The sequence below is a fragment of the Hemitrygon akajei genome, chromosome 3 (genome assembly GCF_048418815.1).
Source record: "Hemitrygon akajei chromosome 3, sHemAka1.3, whole genome shotgun sequence".
Taxonomy (NCBI): domain Eukaryota; kingdom Metazoa; phylum Chordata; class Chondrichthyes; order Myliobatiformes; family Dasyatidae; genus Hemitrygon; species Hemitrygon akajei.
The window spans coordinates 75,939,404-75,960,956 of record NC_133126.1 but is presented as its reverse complement, the minus strand read 5'-3'; the positions used below and the strand labels follow the sequence as shown (position 1 = coordinate 75,960,956).

Genomic DNA, 21,553 nt, shown 5'->3' with positions numbered 1-21,553 from the left:
TCAGGTGACTGAAGGGTTTCTGTGTCACATGACGCCGGACCATGGCGGAGCAGGCGACGTTGGGGAGGCTGCGGGCGAGTAATTAATTAGTAGTTGGAGTTGACGGCTCTTTGAACACCGGATCGGATGGGTCGAATGCCGAAGGAGCCGAATGTCTTACTGAGCTACGGAATGTAAGGCGTTTGGGAACTGGAACAGGGAGTTTTTGGAGAGGAAAGGGTGGAGGCAGGAAGAGGGGTCTGTGCAGACTGGGGCTCCAATCCTTCTGTTTGGGGACGTCCTGACGTTTCAGGCCTGTCGCTTCAATGCAGGAGATTTAAAACTAAACTCACATTCATTAATGCGCTAACACTGGACTATTAAAACAGCTAGGTTATGCCTATAAAATGTGCAAAATGAGCTCACAGATTTAAGTGTTTACGAATCAACTATTCCAATTACGCATCCCCTTTTGATCGTAATCATTGTCAAGCGTGCACGAAAAAGCTATAATATCTGCAGCATATTTTGACTTTTTCCTGATTGACATATTGAGATGTAGTTGAGTCTGGACCTCGCTAGAATCGTCAGGTAGTGAAAATGGCAGGTAGTTTAATAAGAGTTCCATAAATTACAATCTCATGTTCACGTTTATTATTTGAAAATACATCGCATTGTTTTATTAGACTTTAACTAGAAAGGAAAACTTTGCAGTCTCGCTTCTTCCTCGGCAAGATGCCAATTGTTATAATGATGTTGGCAAGGTGCAGAAGGAAAAATTATTTTATACAGGTTGGTGATCTGGAACTTGCTGTTGCATTGGAGAGGAATGCCCTAAAGGAAATTGGATTGATACTTTTGGGAAAATTATTTGTAGGTCTATGTGTAAAGAACAAGAGAATTTGGACTGATGGGATTCCTTTAAAGAGAGCTTGTGTACTGTGATTAACAAATATATAATGATTCTGCTGCTATGTTCTCAGATTAACTCATTATTTTTCAGGAACATTTATAGGGATCTCCTTCATCTGATTTCATTGCGGGCTGTAAAGTTGTAAGTTAAACAAGTAACCTGATATAGATTATTATTCTTAACAGTGCCAACAGCGCATAGTAACTTAGTGATTGTTGCAATTACTTCATTTGGAAAGTGTGGCAAATAGGTGAATTAACTTTTGGCCATTCATAAAACCTCCTAAAGTTGCCCTGCAGACTGAGAAACAACTTGTTCTGAGTAAAGTCTAAATTGATGTACTTGGATGGATTCAGTTATCATTTGCACAGAGTTTTTGATGAAGCTGAATAAAGAAAAAATACTAGATTAGTTATGACTATAAGCACCAACTTCTTAAATCTGTTGAGGTTAACTTTAGTTTTTGATTTTTTTAGTTTGTTTTCAACATTGTTGTGTTGAAAAAAATGGGAAAGTAGTTTTTTTTTAAAACCATCTTGAGCATGAAGTGGAGAGAAGTGAAAGTATGGTCTGGGTAATGGTGAGACTCATTTTCAACCAGTCCAAAGTATATTTAGTCTACATAAATTTTGAAGTTTTCTTGTTTAATAACAGAATAATGTTATGACATAATGTTATTATGTTGTTGCAAAGTAACTTTGAAGAAACACACTGTACAAGTAACTATGTATGGCGTATATACGTAGACTGTATGTTCATAAAGGGGCAGGAGTAAGGTGACTGAGAGGAAATGATGAAGTGACAAAGAGTGGCAAGAGAAACTCTTTCAGGAAGCAGCAGGGCAGATGAAAACACGGTAGGCCAGTGACAGGAGGAAATCTGCAGATGCTGGAAATCCAAGCAACACACACAAAATGCTGGAGGAACTCAGCAGGTCAGGCAGCATGGTATGGAAGAGAACAAACATCGACATTTCGCACCAAGACCCTTCATCAGGACTGGGGGAGAATAGAAGCTGGGAAATCAGAGTAGGAAGGTGGGGGGTGGGGAAGAGAGGAAGATGCTGGTAGATGATAGGTGAAACTGGGAGAGAGGGAGGGGCGCAGTAAAGAGTTAGGAAGTTGATTGGTGAAAGAGATAAAGGGCTGGAGACGGGGGAATCCGATAAGAGAGGGTAGAAGACCATGGAAGGGAGAGGAGCACCAGAGGGAGGTATAGGCAGTAAGGAGATGAGGGGTGAGAGGGGAATGGGAAATGGTGAAGCTGACTCTGCCAGTGTAGGTATGAGGTGTGGAGTGTAAGTGTAAAGTGGCAGTGCATGGGGGGCGGGGGGGGCGATGCCGGGTACTGAGTGGCTAATTTTGAATATGTATCGGCAAAAGGTGGGGTGGGGTAGTACATCTCTAGAAGCAATATAATAAATTTAAGTCCTTCCTGTGCTTAAGCTAAGAGGTCAAGATAAAATTTGAATGGTAGCCTCTGACCGTTAGTTAGGAATTGATGTAAAATGAGAATAATTTTGGAATATTTTTATATTTCTCAGTACCTGTAACATAATCTTCTGTCAAAACAATAGAAACATAATGTTAATTTCTCAGTTTCAATTCAGTACACAAGAGACGGGTACAATATGAAAGCTTAAATCAGTTTCCCTCAATTTCTGAATGGTGGCACTCTTTCTGGAGTTACCTACTGCACAGCAATTTGGAAGAAATCAAACAAAACAATCTCAATAGGTTTCTGAAGAATGACGCAGGCGCATCGACCCAAGTAGGCTTAGTATTCTGACACTGAAGGGGTGGAGCAATTAAAATCAGAAGTGCAAAATTTTGCTGGCTGTTCCTTCGTATTCATAACAGCAAAAGTCACAGCTATCTTATTCAGCAGTGGACTGGTTTTGATTAAAATTTCTTTTTTGCAGATGGTATATCTCAAGTGCTTTATAAGCTTCTAGTACAGAATACCTTTGGTATGGAAGAATTGTTGAGAAGGACTGTGAAAATGCACCCGTTTGGCAGGGAGGAAGAGGATTCGTTTGCGAGACTATTTATGTTCTTCAGGAAGCATTTGTGGCAGGGACACTGGGCCTTAGCACAAGCTTGTGTCCCACAGTTAAGGCAATGGAAAGGAGGTGCTGAACAAGTGAAGGAAATCATTCAGGCAATTGTTGTCTGTCCATACAAGCTGTTGTGAGTAATTTCTGGAATTTTAGAACTTTAGACTATAGAAGTTTACAGCACAGAGTTTATCAGGTCTATGCTGGACCAAACAAGATTGATCATGCTGTCTTTTAACTTTACTTTTTCCATAGACTTAATTCTTTCTTTGATGAAAACCTGATATGCATATAAAGCCAAGTTTTGAATTTTACACCTTAGAAAGTGGAATATTTGGCCCAGTGATTGAATGGTTCTTATTCTCTGTGTAATATTTCTCTCCAATTCTACCTCATTGTAACATATCAACCTATTAGTTTATTCTCTTATTTAATCTAAATATTTAGATTTATCTTGAAATCACTTCTACCTTTTGATATGGTGGTCAGTGCAACTTCTACACCACTCAAATAAAAGAAGTTATTTGCCTCCATTGAGTCTGATGGCAATACAATTAGAAGCCCTAAATATACTGTGTACTTTGTGTAGCGATTTCTCTTAGCCTTCATTCTTACTCTTAGTGGTAATCTTAAATTGGTACATCTCATCAATGACTCCTCACAAAGAATTTGTTAACAAAATACAATTTTTTCTTAGAATTCCTGCTCCATTTGTAAAACACAAAATGTAAATCTTCTCACAATTCTCCATCTTTAGGTTTATTTCAGGAAAATTTTCTTTAATGGGGTGTTCAAAATTGCAAACTGTTCATACCATATCTTGCATAAATCACATGATACATTTGTACTTTTTAATTTAAGTACTTTACATTTTTAAAATTTCCTTTATGTGGGGGGGTCCCTACCCATCCTCGCTTGACTGCACAATCCCCTGAGGCTTTTGAAATTTATCTTGAATGTTCTCTGACCAGATATTTATTTGCAGATGGGAATCAGTTTCCAGTCCTCATCAGCTTGCCTGGTTGTGGCTGCTGGAGCTAGAATTGTGGTGGTCACCTGATCAGGTAAATAAATGTTGAGTCATTCCATGAATTTTCTCAAAATCAAGTGAGTTGTGCATTCCTTTTTCGATACTGACGCCTTTGTATTCTAAAGATCTGATTTTTTTTTTCGTTTGCTTCAGATATCGCTACCACCATTTGTTAGGAGCAATATTGAATTTCTTTTGCTCCTGGAACTGCTACAACCACAGGTCTCACAAGATGTAATAAAGGTGATTCACGTATTCTCTCTCAATGTATTCTGTTGTTTATTGCAATGCATAAAATCAAGTAGGCAAGTTTTTCAGTGGAACATTTAGTGTTTTGTCATGTGAAACCTCTAATACTCCCTAGGTGATATGTGAGTTAGTTATTAATGCAGATGTAAATATTATGTCTTGTTATTAATCTGTTGTTTTCTCTGTACAGGAGCTCTATGATATATTTTTACACTGTCATAACCCTGACCTGGTGATAGAGAAGAAATTGGACTACAGCACCCTCAAATTAAGTTCTGAAGCATTTTCCTCATTACTTAACCTTTTATCCAGGAAGCCTCAACTTGTGCAGGCTGTGATTGATTACCTGCTGGTAGAAAATAGCAATAGTTCTACTGTGGAATATAATCACACATTACAGAAACTATTTGTGGACTTCCTGCATTATGCCCTGTGTTCCTTGAAGGAAGCACGACAAGGAGAAGTCAAGAATGGATCTGACATGGATACGCATGAGCAGACCACAAATCAGATTTATTCTGTAATTTCAGTGCTTACTTTTGATGTGGAAAGGCAGACCTTAGAAATTCGACATTTGTGTGAAGAACTCTACAATGCTTGTTATGCAACAGAATATGGACTTAATGAAGATTGCCTGCTGGGCTACATGCTAGGAAAACAGAACCAGCGTCTGATCAGTTTATATAGTGCTGTATCTATCGAGAAAACTAAGGAGAAGTTAGTTGCACAAATCTCGCCTGAAAGAGGTAATGTTTCATCATCCTTCAGGTGGTCATTTACAGAAGTAACTGCATTTTGATTTCTTTAAGTTATTTGTTTACAAGTGGAAAGTTTTCTTCCATGTGACCTCTCATTCCTACATATCCCTCTTTTGAACGCATCTGCAGCTTTGTTATGCTCCGCCCATGTGACATTTCTTTAAGTCATTATTTTGTGGAAATTATCCAGTTTCATCCTAGAACAAAATAACACTCTTGTGTACACTTTCTATTAATGGACATTTAGTTAGAAGATCTGGCCGACTTTTTGTTCTTTAAAAAAATGGGGCCAATTTGAACACCTTTATTGATATATGACTAAAATCAGGTAACTTACCCTTGACCAAGGATTAATTTTGGGCTTATTTGGTGTGTATTATTTGATATTGTAATAGCAGAATCTTTTCATGTTACATTGGGAGCTGCCTCATATTTTACCCTGAAAATGGATCTTCTTTTATTATGCCATTCAACCTTCATTACTAAGTAGGTAATACCGTATATGTAAAATGCAGCTTACTCTCAAATTTCATCTTCTGTTATTTGTATAAAAAAGTAATATGGCACAGACAAGCATTTTCTTAGATTATCTGAAGTATTTGATAACTTTGGACCTGCCTTTTTCATGAAAAAAAATTTCAAACTCCTTGTGGTTGGAATTCTTCTGTATAAAGGAGTGACTTGGCGGTGAAAGTCAATGCTGTATTACGTTGCTATGGCTATTTTAGATGTCCCTTTCAAGTCTGCCATTAGAAGATAGGTCAAATGAGGTGTGTGTGTGTAGATGGAGGGTTGTGGGTTCATATGTGTGTGTTTCAGCACTGGTCCTTCGTAATATTTGTAAAATTTTCTTTCTTTTTCAGTTGCCTTTGAACTGTCAGAAGCTGAAAGGGTTATGTTAGCGTTGTTTACAGACTCCGAGGAACCTACTGTCTGGAAGGCAGTGTACTTCTACAGCATAAGCAATAGTAGGCACTTTCTGGAGCAGATTCTGGTATGTATTGAGATTGAATAAATATGAAGTAATGGTACTATTATTTGAATCAGTTAATATTAATGTAGAAAAGATTCTTAAAATACTCAGCATACATCAATTATCTGTAAACTATTATAATTTAAATCAACTTTTTGAACTATCTGTCCCACTATGATGTTCTTAAAAAAATAAATAAAAGAACTAGGAACAATACAGAGCCAAGACTGATTATTGTACCACTGCAGGTTAAAGCAATGTGCGCATTATGGAACTCTGAATTTTACGTGCAGCAAAGCTCCAAGGGTCTTAGAATAAAATAAATGTTTAGCATTTCTATTAATTGATGTGTTAAAGGCTGACGTCCATAGAATAGGAGGTCACTGAAGTAATGAGAAGTAGGTGAGATGAGATATCTCATTAATGGTGGTCGATGTAAAAGGCTTGTAGGTTATAGAAGCAACAACACACACAAAATGCTGGTGGAACACAGCAGGCCAGGCAGTATCTATAGGGAGAAGCTCTGTCGACGTTTCGGGCTGAGACCCTTCATCAGGACGAAGGGTCTCGGCCTGAAACGTCGACAGCGCTTCTCCCTATAGATGCTGCCTGGCCTGCTGTGTTCCACCAGCATTTTGTGTGTGTTGTTGTTTGAATTTGCAGCATCTGCAGATTTCCTCCTGTAGGTTATAGAAGAATTTGATTACTACACTCCTGCAAAATGACCATTCTAAGTTTCAAGGCAGCTTATGCCCACTTTGCATGGCTTTAGTTGGTCGTTCTACCGTGCAAAGGGAAAGATTGAAGCTTCAATGTAAATTGTTTTTGTTCATAATGGTTGCAAGAGACTTATTGTGAAATTATGTAGATATCTTTTGATACAGAAAAGTCAGGTGAGCATAATTCTTAAACAAAAATGAGGAAAAGCGCTTAGCATAGTTTAGCACACTGTTCTTTCTCTTATGTTGTGTGGATAGGTTCCAGAGCAATTTACTGTAGATTGAAAAAGGCTGGAGCATATTGTATCTGTGTGTTCTTTGTCTTTACCTGGTGGATGTTTGTTAGCAACTGAGGAAAGGTAAATGATCTCTCCAAAGGTACTGCCCGATCAACTGAGTATTTTCAGAATTTCCTGTTTATTTATTACGCTCTTCACAGAAACAACTTTAAGTGTTTAAAGTATGTCTGTGCTGTAGTAAAGTAAATACCAACATTTAGTATTGAGCTAGGTTTGTAATAGATTTTCTATATTGTCATATTTTTGCTTCAAAGCTTTAAACAGTTATGTTAATGACAATTTGTGGAAAATGTGGTTATGTACTGGTTTATTCAGCAGTTAGCTAGAAAGGTCACAAAATACACTCTGTATACCTTGTTAATGCAAATACTAATCAGCCAATCACGTGGTGGCAATTCAATGCATAAAAGCATGCTGACATGGTCAAGGGATTCAGTTGTTGTTCAGACCAAACATCAGAACTGGGAAGAAATGTGATCCAAGTGACTTTGACTGTAGAATGATTGTTGGTGCCAGATGGGGTAGTTTGAGTATCTCAAAAACTGCTGATCCCATGGGATTTTCATGCACAACAGTCCCTACAGTTTACAGAAAATGGTTTGTCAAAACAAATAAAAAAAAAGTCTAGAGTAGCAATTCTGTGGATGAAAATGCCTTGTTAATGAGAGGTCAGAGGAGAATAGCCATACTGATTCAAACTGACAGGAAGGCATCAGTAGCTCAAATAACCATGCCTTACTGCAGTGGTGTGCAGAAGAGGATCTCTGAATGTATAACATGTTGAACTTTGAATTGGTTGGGCTACAGCAGCAGAAGACCACAAACATGCACTCGGTGTCCACTTTCGTGCGGCTGTAACAAAACCCAATTTCCCTCGGGATCAATAAAATATGTCTGTATTAATTATGAGGTACCGAAGAAAGTGGCTATTGAGTGTATAAGTTTGTCTTTTCTATCACTATCATAGTACAAGTTTTTGATGGCTTTTTCACCTACACTAATTCCAACTTCAAACATTTTCTAAAATGAGATTATATCTATCTAATTTCAGAACACCCAGTGTAAGCTAAAAACTAGAGGGACCATCAGCTCTATGCTTTCTGTGTCATTTTATTGAGCCTTAGCAGGTCAGGCTGTTCCCAGTTACATACAGTTGAAGACAGAAGTTTACATATATCTTAACTAGTTATATTTAAACTCAGTTTTTCACAATTCCTGACATTTAATCCTAGAAAATATTCCCTGTTTTAGGTCAGTTAGGATCACTACTTTAAGAATGTGAAATGTCAGAATATTAGTGAGAGAATGATTTATTTTCAGCTCATTTCTTTCAACACTTTCCCAGTGGGTCAGAAGTTTGCATACACTTTGTTAGTATTTGGTAGCATTGCCTTTTAATTGTTTAACTCAGGTCAAACGTTTTGGGTAGCCTTTCACAAGCTTCTCACAGTAAGCTGCTGGAATTTTGATCCATTTCTCCAGACAGAACTGGTGTAACTGAGTCAGGTTTGTAGGCCTCCTTGCTCCCACTTGCTTTTTCAATTCTGCCCACAAATTTTCTATCAGATTGAGGTCAGGACTGTGTGATGGCCACTCCAATACCTTGACTTTGTTGTTCTTAAGCAATTTTGCCACAACTTTGGAGGTATGCTGTAAAAAGTTAGATCATTGTCCCCATGTGCACTTGCAAACTGTAGTCTGGCTTTTTTATGGCGGTTTTGGAGCAGTAGCTTCTTCCTTGCAGAGCAGCCTTTCAGGTTATGTCGATATAGGACTTGTTTGAATGTGGATATAGATACTTGTCTACCTGTTTCCTCCAGCATCTTCACAAGGTCCTTTGCTGTTGTTCTGGGATTGATTTGCACTTCCCGCGCCAAAGTACATTCATCTCTAGGAGACAGAATGCGTTTCCTTCCTGAGTGGTATGATGGCTGCGTGGTCCCATGGTGTTTATACCTGCATACTGTTGTTTGTACAAATGAACGTGGTACTTTCAGGCGTTTGGAAATTGCTCCCAAGGATGAACCAGACTTGACATCATTTTCTGACCTCAATCTGATAGAAAATTTGTGGGCAGAACTGAAAAAGCATGTGCGAGCAAGGAGGCCTACAAACCCGACTCAGTTACACCAGTTCTGTCTGGAGGAATGGATCAAAATTCCAGCAGCTTACTGTGAGAAGCTTGTGAAAGGCTACCCAAAATGTTTGACCCGAGTTAAACAATTTAAAGGCAATGCTACCAAATACTAACAAAGTGTATGCAAACTTCTGACCCACTGGGAAAGTGTTGAAAGAAATAAAAGCTGAAAAAAATCATTCTCTCTACTATTATTCTGACACTTCACATTCTGAAAATAAAGTAATGATCCTAACTGACCTAAGGCAGGGAATGTTTTCTAGGATTAAATGTCAGGAATTGCAAAAAACTGAGTTTAAATGTATTTGGCTAAGGTGTATGTAAACTTCTGACTTCAACTGTACATCTGACTTGTGGACACCTCTACATATGAACGAGCTCCCGTAATATTATTAAATTCAGAAGTCCAGTGTACCTACATATGTTTGTCAAAACACTGATTTACTCTTTCTCCACTTTTACTAATTGTTCTTTCTTAGCAGTCTTATGTTATTTTGAAGCCATTTAGTATATTACTGTGGGGTTAGAGTTAGCAGATTGAGTGATTTTTGTATGTTTTATGACTTGTAATCAATGCCAACTCAATGGAACTCTTAAAATGGAACCTCTTCGATGGTTTGTATTGATAATTTTTAAAGAAACTTAACATGAATTCCTACAGAACAATTGGGAAGTAATATTATAGGCTTGACTTGTAATTTGCATGTTTGTTGTATGTTTTTGCCTGGGAACTCTGCAGGATTGATGCAAGCTGTTTATGAAGCTTACACTTGTACTTATCAGTAACTGAAGTTTTGACTGCATTTGGTTTGGCTAGTTTTAGTCCTCCACTTTCCAGCTTTCCCAGATGTTGGATTGATTATGAGTGTTAGATGATTGAATATACTTGGATCACACTGCAACTTAGTATTCTGCAGAATACAAAAGGACTATGATCAAATAAGCAATGTACATGAGTGAGTTTTGCTTTCGTCAGATTAATCATTTAGTCATTTTTCAGAGACATTGACTAAGGTCTTCAGAGGAATTGTTGGGGAATTACTCAGTTATCTTGTCAGAGACACTGACATTGGTCAGGGCTCTTAGTCAACTTCAGAACTACTTGTGCAGTGTGATTGGCTTTCTGCATCCAGACGAGGCACACTTGAGGGAATGAGGAAGTTGGGCATTGAGAATGGGTGACAGGCCCCTGAAAGGAATGTCCAAGCTATGGAAAACATATGTAAATAACTCCATATTCTTCTAAATTGTAGGGGATACAACTCTAGTTCATAGAATTTCCTCATGTCGTTTAATGCTTATTTTCCTGTAAGGCTAATATATTCATGGCCAAGTGTAGTTCAGCCAGGTATCTCTTGGAGTGCTTGGCCTGCTGAGTTTTTCCAGCATTTTCTGTTTTTACTTCAGGTTCTAGCCTGTGCATCATTCTGCTTTATATGATGAAAAAATGACTTTTCCACTCTTTGTATTTTGTCCTTAATTTGTATTAATTAAGGACATTAATTTTCATTTGTATTTTGAGGTTTTGTATCTGCCTGTGACATTTCAATGTAGATGGGCCCAAGATATTTTTGTGCCTTCAATATGACTAGTTTTTCACTGTTTGAGAAACAATTGGATCCATCCTCTTTAGGCGCAGAGTAGATAATGCTCTTGTCTGTGTTGATACAGCTTTGGCACAGTTTTTCCCCAATCACTTCATCCATTTCTTGCTCCTACTTTAATTCACCCAGTTAATCTGTGTCCAGCATTGCTTAGAGTGATCCTGTGCTGTATTTAATAATGGTAATTTAATAATAATAATTGAAGTACTTCAGTATATTTTTGATCTGGAATTACTTGTTTCTATTAATATTAGCCATCTGCTCTGTTGGTAGTCATACATGGATTTTGCTTCTGATGACTATCAATCACCTCTTTTAGTTGGCTGAGCAAGCTGTGCTCAGTTTCTGTTTCTCAGGCAGACTTTAAAGTATAATTTGGTTTTTCAGAAGGTGCAGCCTCTATTCATACCATGTTATAACTTCTGACTATCATTTCCTCTATTATGCAGGTGCTTCCTCAGATTCAGGTGGGATAGTTACTGTAAATGGCTATGGTGTTGTTGTTGAGTGGCTTGCCGAGCGGGCTTGTTAGCTTGCAGATGTTTCATTACCCAGCTGGGCAACATCATCAGTGCAACTTCGAATGAAATGTTGGTGATCTACATTGTTCGTCTTTTATGCGTCCTGTGATTAGTCGGTGTGTGTGAGTTTATGTACCATTTCTATTGGTTACAGATTATGTAATCAGGACTGGTTCGTTAAAATCTGATAAGGTAATAAATATTGTCTTGGCAAAGTCGCACTGATGATGTTGCCTATCTGGGTAACGAAATGTCTGCAAGCTAACAAGCCAGCTCGGCGAGCTACTCAACAAATTCTCAACCCGAGCTACGAATCTTCTCCAACATCTCAAACATCCTCAACCCAAGCTACAAATCTCCAACATCTCAAACATCCTCAACCCGAGCTACAAATCTTCTCCAACATCTCAAACATCCTCAACCCGAGCTACAAATCTCCAACATCTCAAACATCCTCAACCCGAGCTACAAATCTCCAACATCTCAAACATCCTCAACCCGAGCTACAAATCTCCAACATCTCAAACATCCTCAACCCGAGCTACAAATCTCCAACATCTCAAACATCCTCAACCCGAGCTACAAATCTCCAACATCTCAAACATCCTCAACCCGAGTTACAAATCTCCAACATCTCAAACATCCTCAACCCGAGCTACAAATCTCCAACATCTCAAACATCCTCAACCCGAGCTACAAATCTCCAACATCTCAAACATCCTCAACCCGAGCTACAAATCTCCAACATCTCAAACATCCTCAACCCGAGCTAGAAATCTTTCCAACATCTCAAACATCCTCAACCCGAGCTAGAAATCTCCAACATCTCAAACATCCTCAACCCAAGCTACAAATCTCCAACATCTCAAACATCCTCAACCCAAGCTACAAATCTCCAACATCTCAAACATCCTCAACCCGAGCTACGAATCTTCTCCAACATCTCAAACATCCTCAACCCAAGCTACAAATCTCCAACATCTCAAACATCCTCAACCCGAGCTACAAATCTTCTCCAACATCTCAAACATCCTCAACCCGAGCTAGAAATCTCCAACATCTCAAACATCCTCAACCCGAGCTACAAATCTCCAACATCTCAAACATCCTCAACCCGAGCTACAAATCTCCAACATCTCAAACATCCTCAACCCGAGCTACGAATCTTCTCCAACATCTCAAACATCCTCAACCCGAGCTACAAATCTCCAACATCTCAAACATCCTCAACCCGAGCTACAAATCTTCTCCAACATCTCAAACATCCTCAACCCGAGCTACAAATCTCCAACATCTCAAACATCCTCAACCCGAGCTACAAATCTCCAACATCTCAAACATCCTCAACCCGAGCTACAAATCTCCAACATCTCAAACATCCTCAACCCGAGCTACAAATCTTCTCCAACATCTCAAACATCCTCAACCCGAGCTACAAATCTCCAACATCTCAAACATCCTCAACCCGAGCTACAAATCTCCAACATCTCAAACATCCTCAACCCGAGCTACAAATCTCCAACATCTCAAACATCCTCAACCTGAGCTACAAATCTCCAACATCTCAAACATCCTTAACCCGAGCTACGAATCTTCTCCAACATCTCAAACATCCTTAACCCGAGCTACAAATCTTCTCCAACATCTCAAACATCCTCAACCCGAGCTACAAATCTCCAACATCTCAAACATCTTCAACCCGAGCTACGAATCTTCTCCAACATCTCAAACATCCTCAACCCGAGCTACAAATCTTCTCCAACATCTCAAACATCCTCAACCCGAGCTAGAAATCTCCAACATCTCAAACATCCTCAACCCGAGCTAGAAATCTCCAACATCTCAAACATCCTCAACCCGAGCTAGAAATCTCCAACATCTCAAACATCCTCAACCCGAGCTACAAATCTCCAACATCTCAAACATCCTCAACCCGAGCTACAAATCTTCTCCAACATCTCAAACATCCTCAACCCGAGCTAGAAATCTCCAACATCTCAAACATCCTCAACCCGAGCTACAAATCTCCAACATCTCAAACATCCTCAACCCGAGCTACAAATCTTCTCCAACATCTCAAACATCCTCAACCCGAGCTAGAAATCTCCAACATCTCAAACATCCTCAACCCGAGCTACAAATCTCCAACATCTCAAACATCCTCAACCCGAGCTACAAATCTCCAACATCTCAAACATCCTCAACCTGAGCTACAAATCTCCAACATCTCAAACATCCTCAACCCGAGCTACAAATCTCCAACATCTCAAACATCCTCAACCCGAGCTACAAATCTCCAACATCTCAAACATCCTCAACCCGAGCTACAAATCTTTTCCAGCATCTCAAAGGCTACAGTGTTTTTTGACAAACAGCACATTTGCCATTGCAACTTAAATTATTGTGTTCTTTTAGAGCAGGAGTTCCCAACCCGTGGTCCACAGACCCATCAGTTAATGGTCAGGGTCCGTGGCATACAAAACGTTGGGAACCCCTATTTTAGTGTAATAATAGAAACATAGAAAACCTACAGCACAATACAGGCCCTTCGGCCCACAAAGTTGTGTCAAACATGTCCCTACCTCAGAAATTACTAGGCTTACCTATAGTCCACTATTTTACTAAGCTCCATGTACCTGTCTAAAAGCCTCTTAAAAGACCCTATTGTATCCGCCTCCACCACTGTTGCTGGCAGCCCATTCTACGCACTCACCACTCTCTGTGTAAAAAAAACTTAACCCTGACATCTCCTCTGTACCTACTCCCCAGCACCTTAAACCTGTGTCCTCTTGTGGCAACCATTTCAGCCCTAGCACTGAAAATATAGACAATAGATGTAATGGTTAATGAAACTTAAGTGCATTTTTCCTCATAAGATTGAAATTACATGTGATACAACTTCTGGTTAAAATAAGTCAAGATTGATCATAATACTTTAAAGTTGTATTGACCATAGAATACCTGACATGAACAAGAATTTCATTTGTAGACATCTGCTTTGGCTTTTTGGGAGTTAATGCTATTTTTCAAGCACCGTCAGCATCGTTACTTTAAGTTTGCCAACATCTCTCTTGGAAACCACTTCTTTTAAATAATACTTTTTATAAGATTTGTACTTTTTAACAAACTCGTGTATTTTTCTCACACACTGACAGAAAATCTTAGAGCAGCTAAACTAATAGCTTATTACCTTTTTCGTTGGCTAAATATTGGCACATTACCCACATTATGTAATAGTTTTAATTAGGTAGCCTAATTCATTCCTGTCTAAGGAATTTTCCTTATCTCAAAATAATAAGTGATAGATTTTTCAGAGGTGCCATCCTGGCTTCTTAATTCCTTTGTCTTTGCATCTATACATCTCCTAGCATTGTTTCTCAGCTCTATTTAGTTTGCTTAGTACTTGTATGTCTGTTTGTACTCTAAAATAAACTGAAATCTTGGAATTAAAATTGCTCGTCATTCCTGATTCCTGGAAGAACCCCAAAGATCAGAAAATAAACAGGGATCCAACATCTCTCAGCTTCTCAAAGCTGTACTGGAGGTAAAGTCGAGCCACAGTAATTTCAACAGGAGCACTATTGGAAGAATGAATTGTGCTTTATGTTAGAACGTGAGGGGCGGATTAATGATTATTTTATGAATACACAATGGTTGTGTGCTCATTTTGTTTTTGCTAGGTTACTGCCTTGCACTGCATAAAACGTGAGGATTACAGCACTTTAAGTAGGTTGCTGAAGAAGACCTTTAAGCCTTTTGCACGACTCTTGGTGTTGCTGGGATGGTCTTACTGCCAAAGTTTAGAATCAGCTCAAACTCTTCTGTGCACTCTTCATGAAAACAAGGTATGGTCAAAGTAGGTAGCAGAGTCCTTCCCTCCCAGTGTTTGCGTAGTTATTCATTATGACTGAAGCCATAAGTAATTTAAGAATCTTGCTGATTAATGTAAATAGTATCATACGTGCAAAATCATCTCAGCAATTGCTGAGTTTCTCCTGCATTTCGTGTGTCTCGCTCAAGATTTTCAGCATCTGCAGAATCTCTTGTCTGCAAGATAATCTCATCTTGATTTATTAGCAAGGATAATAAACTTGAGGTGAAGTAATGCAAATGTTTCATTTCTTAAACATGGTAATTCCATTTCGGTATCCTATCCATTGGAAGATCTCTGCTCTGAGCTGCTGAATTCTAGAGCAGGTTAATCAAAGAACTGAGATTTGGTACTTTTACAAATTACAGACTGTTTTACCACCTTCTGCTTTTAGGAATTTTGATCAGTTAATTGACAATTGAAAATGGTTCCATTACGGCAGTAGATTTGCTACTTTGGGGACTTGGCATCATAAAATTATGGAAACATACAGCACTGAAGGAGACTATTCTGCCTGCCGTTGTTTGTGATAACTGTTTAGTTCACAGCCTGAGTTTTTATCCTTGGCCTGTAGTTCACAGGACCTCTACTACTTTATTTTAAAGTTATTCATGGAAGCTGATTCTATCACTCTTTCAAAGCATTTCAGATCTCAATAATTGTAAATGCTATCTGGTTATTTCCCCGTTCACCAGAGGGTATGGATTTTCTCAGTTGCTCTATCAGGACCTCTCTGTTCAGATCATCCCTTAACTTTCTGTAACACTCCAGGTCAGGGTCTTCAAAAGAACCTTGAAAAGGGGAAAAAAATAGAAATAGAACTGTTTTCCGAAGATGCAAGTAGTGGAGTCGCCATTTAGAGCCGTCAGGACTTTGCTCCGCCCCTCTGGCACTAACTGGCCATGGTGGTCAACAGTGATTGGATTTAAAGCTGGTCTGTGGCCTGTTTGGAGGAGATAAGTGGTTCAGTAGCTATTTTCCATCTCTGAGTCACATGGTCTTGAGCTCTAATCCGAATCCTAAAACTTGACCATGGATTCAGGCTGACATTTTACTGAAGGATTCATTCTCTGAAATTCTGTCTTTTTCCTGACGTATGGAACTGAGGCCTCGTATTCACCTTGAATTGGACTCAAAGGAAACAGTAGAACTTTTTTGAGGAGTAAGGGGGTGCTCAGAGTATGTTGGGCAATATCATCAAAATTCCTGTATCTTATTTAGCCACGTTACTGTTTTGTGTGCAAAATTTTAGTGCAACCGCCTTTGTAATTTTAAAAATTCTTTCTAGGTCTATTTAAATTTGTTCATCTTCTTTATCTTGGCGTTACAAATTAGAAACCATTTTCATTCCTATTTCATGAGGTACTGTGGTACAGGTTTGTAAATAAATAATATTATTCCTGCTCCTCACATACATATTGATGTTTTTCTCTTTCAGGATTTATGTTGTGATGCTGTACTGTACAACTTTTGTACTGGACTCTCTTTTCATATTGAGGTACTTGAGTGGTGTTTGAAACAAAGCAGGTAAAGATTTCAGTTTAATTATCATCATATCACTCTTGTCCTGCTTTGAATTATTTGAAGCAATTCCTTTCACCTTGATAGAAATTTAAATATATTAATTATTAGCAGATAAATCCTTTCAGGTCAACCAGTCTGTGCTATGTTGGTTTACCTGAATACGGGGAACTGAATTCAGGTATTGTGGATCAATAAGGAGTCTAGCTAGCCTCTTGTGGAAAATGCAGCCAATAAGAATACATACACGCCAGCAAGATATTTTGTAGATCCGTGAGAGATACTCCAACCCCCAGCAAAAGTAAAAAAGTTTTTTGTTTCGGGGGTGGGGTGTGTCTTTTTTTTCTCTGTTGTCTAATCCTTTTTGACCAAGGCAATCAATAAATTGAACACTCAAATTTATAGGGCCAGTTGAACTGATAGTTTTGCTTGAAATTAACAAAAATGTGTTTTGATTTGTTCTTTTTGAAATGCATTTCTTAGGAAGAGCATTCCTGAGAAGAACTTTCTTCAGCACTTGTGCTGCTTGGATTGCCATTCTGCTTTGTATAGTCTTCATCATTTTACAAACTTACCTGCGCTGAAGGCAGAAGACGTCATTGATTTATTCCAGAAGCAGTGTGCTAATGACAAGGGTGATGTAAATTATTAGTTTCAGTTGGTTATTTTGAATTGTCAGAAGACATTTCTCTGACTTTAACCTCATTGAATTCAAATGTGAAGTTAGAAATTTTGAGGCCTCTGTTGGTCAGGGTCGACCATCGATGTTGCGTCCTAGCTGTGTGGGTATGCAAGCCAGAGTAGTACAATATGGAGAGGAAGCTGTTGTCCATGTAGCAAGCTCCCCCCCTCTCTGAATCTGATAAACCCGCACCAGGAGTTGCCAGTCAGTGTTGAACTCAACGTAGGACTGACCTAGGACTCTAGCTCTGGATTTACCCCTTGGGATTTACTCCGGAAGACTTCCCCATGAGTGGGTATAGCCTCGGCAGTGGAGGTTTAACTATAGAGTTTTCCTTCTCCTGGGTGAGCTGCCGACCACGGCTGAGGAGCCCCATTTAAGGTTGTTATATCCGGGTTGGTAATGGGGATAAGCTCCCAGCTACCCAGTAAATGCTCCCAATGGTATGCACCTCAAATAGTCTCTGACAACCAAGTACAGCTCCTGGCCTTCACGTGAGAGTAAGCCGGGCAGAACCATTTCTACTGATAGGAGGAGGGGCAAAGGTGGGTTGCTGGCACCTTAATACCAGTCACTTCAGGAAATCAGAAATAAGAATGGACAAAAGGTTGGGAATTTCAGGGCATCATCTATCTTAATACCTTTTCTCTTTTTTTTGTTGTATTAGCTATCACAACTTGGTTACATAATCTGCCCTGCTTTTCCCTCCTCCCCTTCTTTCTCTTGCTCCTTACAATCTGCAACTGTATCCATGTTCACTATTCTGATGAAAGCTTGTAGACCCAAAATATTGGCCCTCTGTGTTTTTTAATTTTCTTTTTATTTTCCCACTTCTAGCAATTGCAACTGTTCTCTTTTGGAAAATTTAGAAATCTGAAGTGGGAAAGATTTCAGAAGGCAGTTTGCAAGTTGCACTCTTGTTTGCATGAATTGCTTAAACATTTTGTGCTGTATCTTTTTTAGCCTGATGTCTTTGACTGTTCATCCTGTGCTTTATGTATTTTGATTTGATTAGTAGTGAAATTAGGTAATGGGAAATCTGCTCAGCTTTAGTCATGAGAAGATATACATGAGTGGGGAGCAGTCTTCCCCGTGTAGCAAATTTCAAAGTCAGGAGCATGGTAGTATATAGGGGTGCAAGGTTTCATCCACCTGTGAATTCTTTAGCACCAGCTATGAGTATTGGGAGTTAATGTAAAGCAACACAGAAAATCGTTTGTTGTTTCTGGTCACGGGAGCCTATGCCTTTTAAAACAAACAAGATGTATTTTTCCAGCTGAAGGGCTAGATGGTTTTGTTAATTATTTATTGTGAATACGTAAGTTCATTCATATAATGAAAATTTAAAATTGGTTTGCAATGTGTTGCTGTTTCTTCTGCTTTACTAATCTCCTTTTGATACACATTAGGTTCACGATGTCTGAGCATGACACAAAGACGAAATGTGACATTGTACCAAGCATTGTGTGCTATTAAATATGCCATATATGCGCTCTGTATAAATGCACACCAGCTATCTTCGTGTAAAGACTGTCCGTACTCAGCATTGGATCTAGCTGTCAAAGACGTTGCAGTAGAAAATGATCAATCATGTAGACAAGGTAAAAATAAAGCAATTGGTAGGTCCAGAGGCAATTAGTCATATTCTGCTTTTCCTTTCTAGTTTAGAAGTTCATGCAATTTAAGAAGTATATTTAAACAATCCATTTTAAAATTTCAGGTAGTTTTATTTTGCACGCTATCTCCATTAAAAGAGCGGTTGCTGCTGTGGGCTCTCATCGTTTTGAGTGACAATATGGATGTACATTGGCACACATGGTCTCCCAGCATGTTCATGCTTAAATGAGTTGGCATAATTTGCACTTTTATCAGATTGTTATCCAATGCATGTTGTTTTGATAGTGTAATTCAGTTTAAAGTCATAAATGCAAAGATATTGTGTTATATTAGGTCTTAGTTAATTTTTTTTGGAGTGCAGTTTCCTATTGAACGTTCTAGTCCCATTTTCAGATTAAAAGCTTTTCAGTCAATGGAAACGTTCACTTTTCTTTTCTGTTCTTTGTTTGCCAGGATGTTTTAAGTTATTGATTTCGGAGTGGAGTCTTGTTCATTGTCATTGGTAGCTAGGTGACCACTCTTGGGAGAGCCTTGACCTTGTGGTCACTGGAAACCTCAGCCTGGTTTTATTTAAAGACACAGGAGACTGCAGATGTTGGAATTATGATCTAAGAGCAAACTGGTGGAGGAACTCAGCAGGTTAAATAGCATCTGTGACGGAGAGGGGTAGTCAGTATTTCGGATTGAGCCCCGACCCTCAGGACTCATCATGCAGGGTCTTGCCGTAAAACATTAACTATCACTCTGCCTCAGCAGATGCTGCCTGACCCACTGACCTCTCACAGCAGTTTGATTTATATTTACCCTGCTCTCTCCCTTGTCCTTGTCACCGCTGCAAATGGAAATACTGAAGCCAACGAGCCACCTGTGCTGTGACCCAGGCTGTGATCAGTAGAAATCAAGCAATAGATCTGAGTGTTACCTCAATCTGTGTGACTTGAGTTGTGCAGAGGGTGTTGCGGAGTGACCTGTCAGACAGAAACTAAATGTCATCTGCATTGTTAGATGTTGTAAACACTTCAGTAGCAACTTGGAGCATGTTAGTTTTCAGAAATAACACTATTTATTTGCTCAAACAGATGGTTCTGCAGTTTTCAAGTTGTATTTATCCAGATGTCAGGAGTTTCTGCGTGTGATTCCTGCTCCTTTCCGGTTGGAGGTGTTGGAAAATATCTTCTCTTTATTGTTCTTATCTTATAATGACCTAAATGGGGATAAAGCAGGACCAGAAGGTCAGTTTTGCCTTGAAGAAGAAGGAGACACAGAGCAACTACAAGTACCTAAGGGATTTGGTTGTACTGTGGGGCACTTGGAATCCACTGTGGGGTCTGTGGATTATAATGCCTCACATTGTGAACATTCAAATATCAATTTGAAAGAGAATGCCACTCTGAAGAGTTCTGGAGTGCTTCATGAAGATTTCAAGCGCAATTTGAAGAAAATGGACTTTATGTCTAAGTCTGCAGAAACTGATTCCACAACCAGAGAGCTGGATTATTTAGATTTGAACCATTTTACGATGAATGCAAACCATGGCAATGACTTTTTGGTAAACCCTGTGACAATGAACGTATTTCTCGAGTTGATACAAAGTCACCTGGAGGCAATGAAATGCCATGTTCCTTGGACATCTGGCAATGTTTCTGAAGAGGATGTCCAGCTGGTGGAGTGTCTGAACTGTTCAATTGGTGCAGATTCCTTTGGAAGCCGGTTAGCACAACTTTCTAGGCATATTTGTGAAGCCCAATGGAGATACAAAATAGTAATGAGCAATAATACAGCTGGTAAGACTTTTAAAAGTATTGAATACACACTTTAAAAAAAAGACGTGAAAGAGTCTGAACCAGGCAAATGACTTTCAAAAGTTAATTATTAAAAGGTCAAGTGTTAAAGTATTGTTTAAAAAAAAAACACAACTGTTTCAATGATTTTGTTGAGATTTATGTCCTAAAGGGTTCATATTATATTTGGATTAGTAGTCATTAATGGGGCCAGTTTAAAAAAAAATAAGATTCTCATTCGGTTCATAACATATTCATTGATGTGCATAGAGTTGTATGGCTAAGAAATTGACTCTCCAGCCCCTTACATTCATGCTATTCTTTTTGATCATCTACACAAATCCTATTTGTCCACATTGGGACTGTACCCTTCTAAACTTTACCTATTTAAGATAAACATTGAACATATAGCATAGTACAGCATAGTAGAGGCCCTTTGGTCCACGATGTTGTGAGGACCTCCTAAGATGTTCTAAGATCAGTTTAAGCCTTCACTCCCACATAGCCCTCCATTTTTGATCATCCATCTACCTGTCTAAGAGTTCCTTTAATGTTCCTAATGTATCTGCCTCTACCACTAACCCTGGCAATGCGTTCAATACACCCATCAGTCTCTCTTTATATTTAAAAAAGTACCTCTGATATCCTCCTTATACTTTTCTCCAATCACCTTAAAATAACACCCCTTCATATTAATCATTTCTGTTCTGGGGTGGGGGGGGGGAATTGGCTGTCTACTCAGTCTGTGCCTCTTATCAAGTTGTACATTTCTATTAAGTTACTTCACGTCATCCTTCGCTTCAAAGAGAAAAGTCCTAGCTCACTCAATCAATCGTCTTAAGA

General features: G+C 38.9%; 1 protein-coding gene across 2 annotated transcripts in view; it reads left to right on the top strand.

Moving 5' to 3' along the window:
* The first annotated feature begins 43 nt into the window (after positions 1-43).
* zfyve26 (zinc finger, FYVE domain containing 26) overlaps positions 44-21,553 on the top strand; it is a 124,528-nt gene continuing 103,018 nt past the window's right edge. For both annotated transcript variants that reach the window (XM_073040154.1, XM_073040153.1), the window contains exons 1-11: positions 44-173; positions 2,814-3,081; positions 3,934-4,012; positions 4,132-4,221; positions 4,418-4,973; positions 5,849-5,979; positions 14,919-15,083; positions 16,548-16,636; positions 17,114-17,265; positions 18,722-18,913; positions 20,009-20,713. In XM_073040154.1, coding sequence (XP_072896255.1) covers positions 2,864-3,081; positions 3,934-4,012; positions 4,132-4,221; positions 4,418-4,973; positions 5,849-5,979; positions 14,919-15,083; positions 16,548-16,636; positions 17,114-17,265; positions 18,722-18,913; positions 20,009-20,713 — 2,377 coding nt within the window. In that variant the 5' untranslated portion in view covers positions 44-173; positions 2,814-2,863. The remainder of the gene's footprint in view (positions 174-2,813; positions 3,082-3,933; positions 4,013-4,131; positions 4,222-4,417; positions 4,974-5,848; positions 5,980-14,918; positions 15,084-16,547; positions 16,637-17,113; positions 17,266-18,721; positions 18,914-20,008; positions 20,714-21,553) is intronic.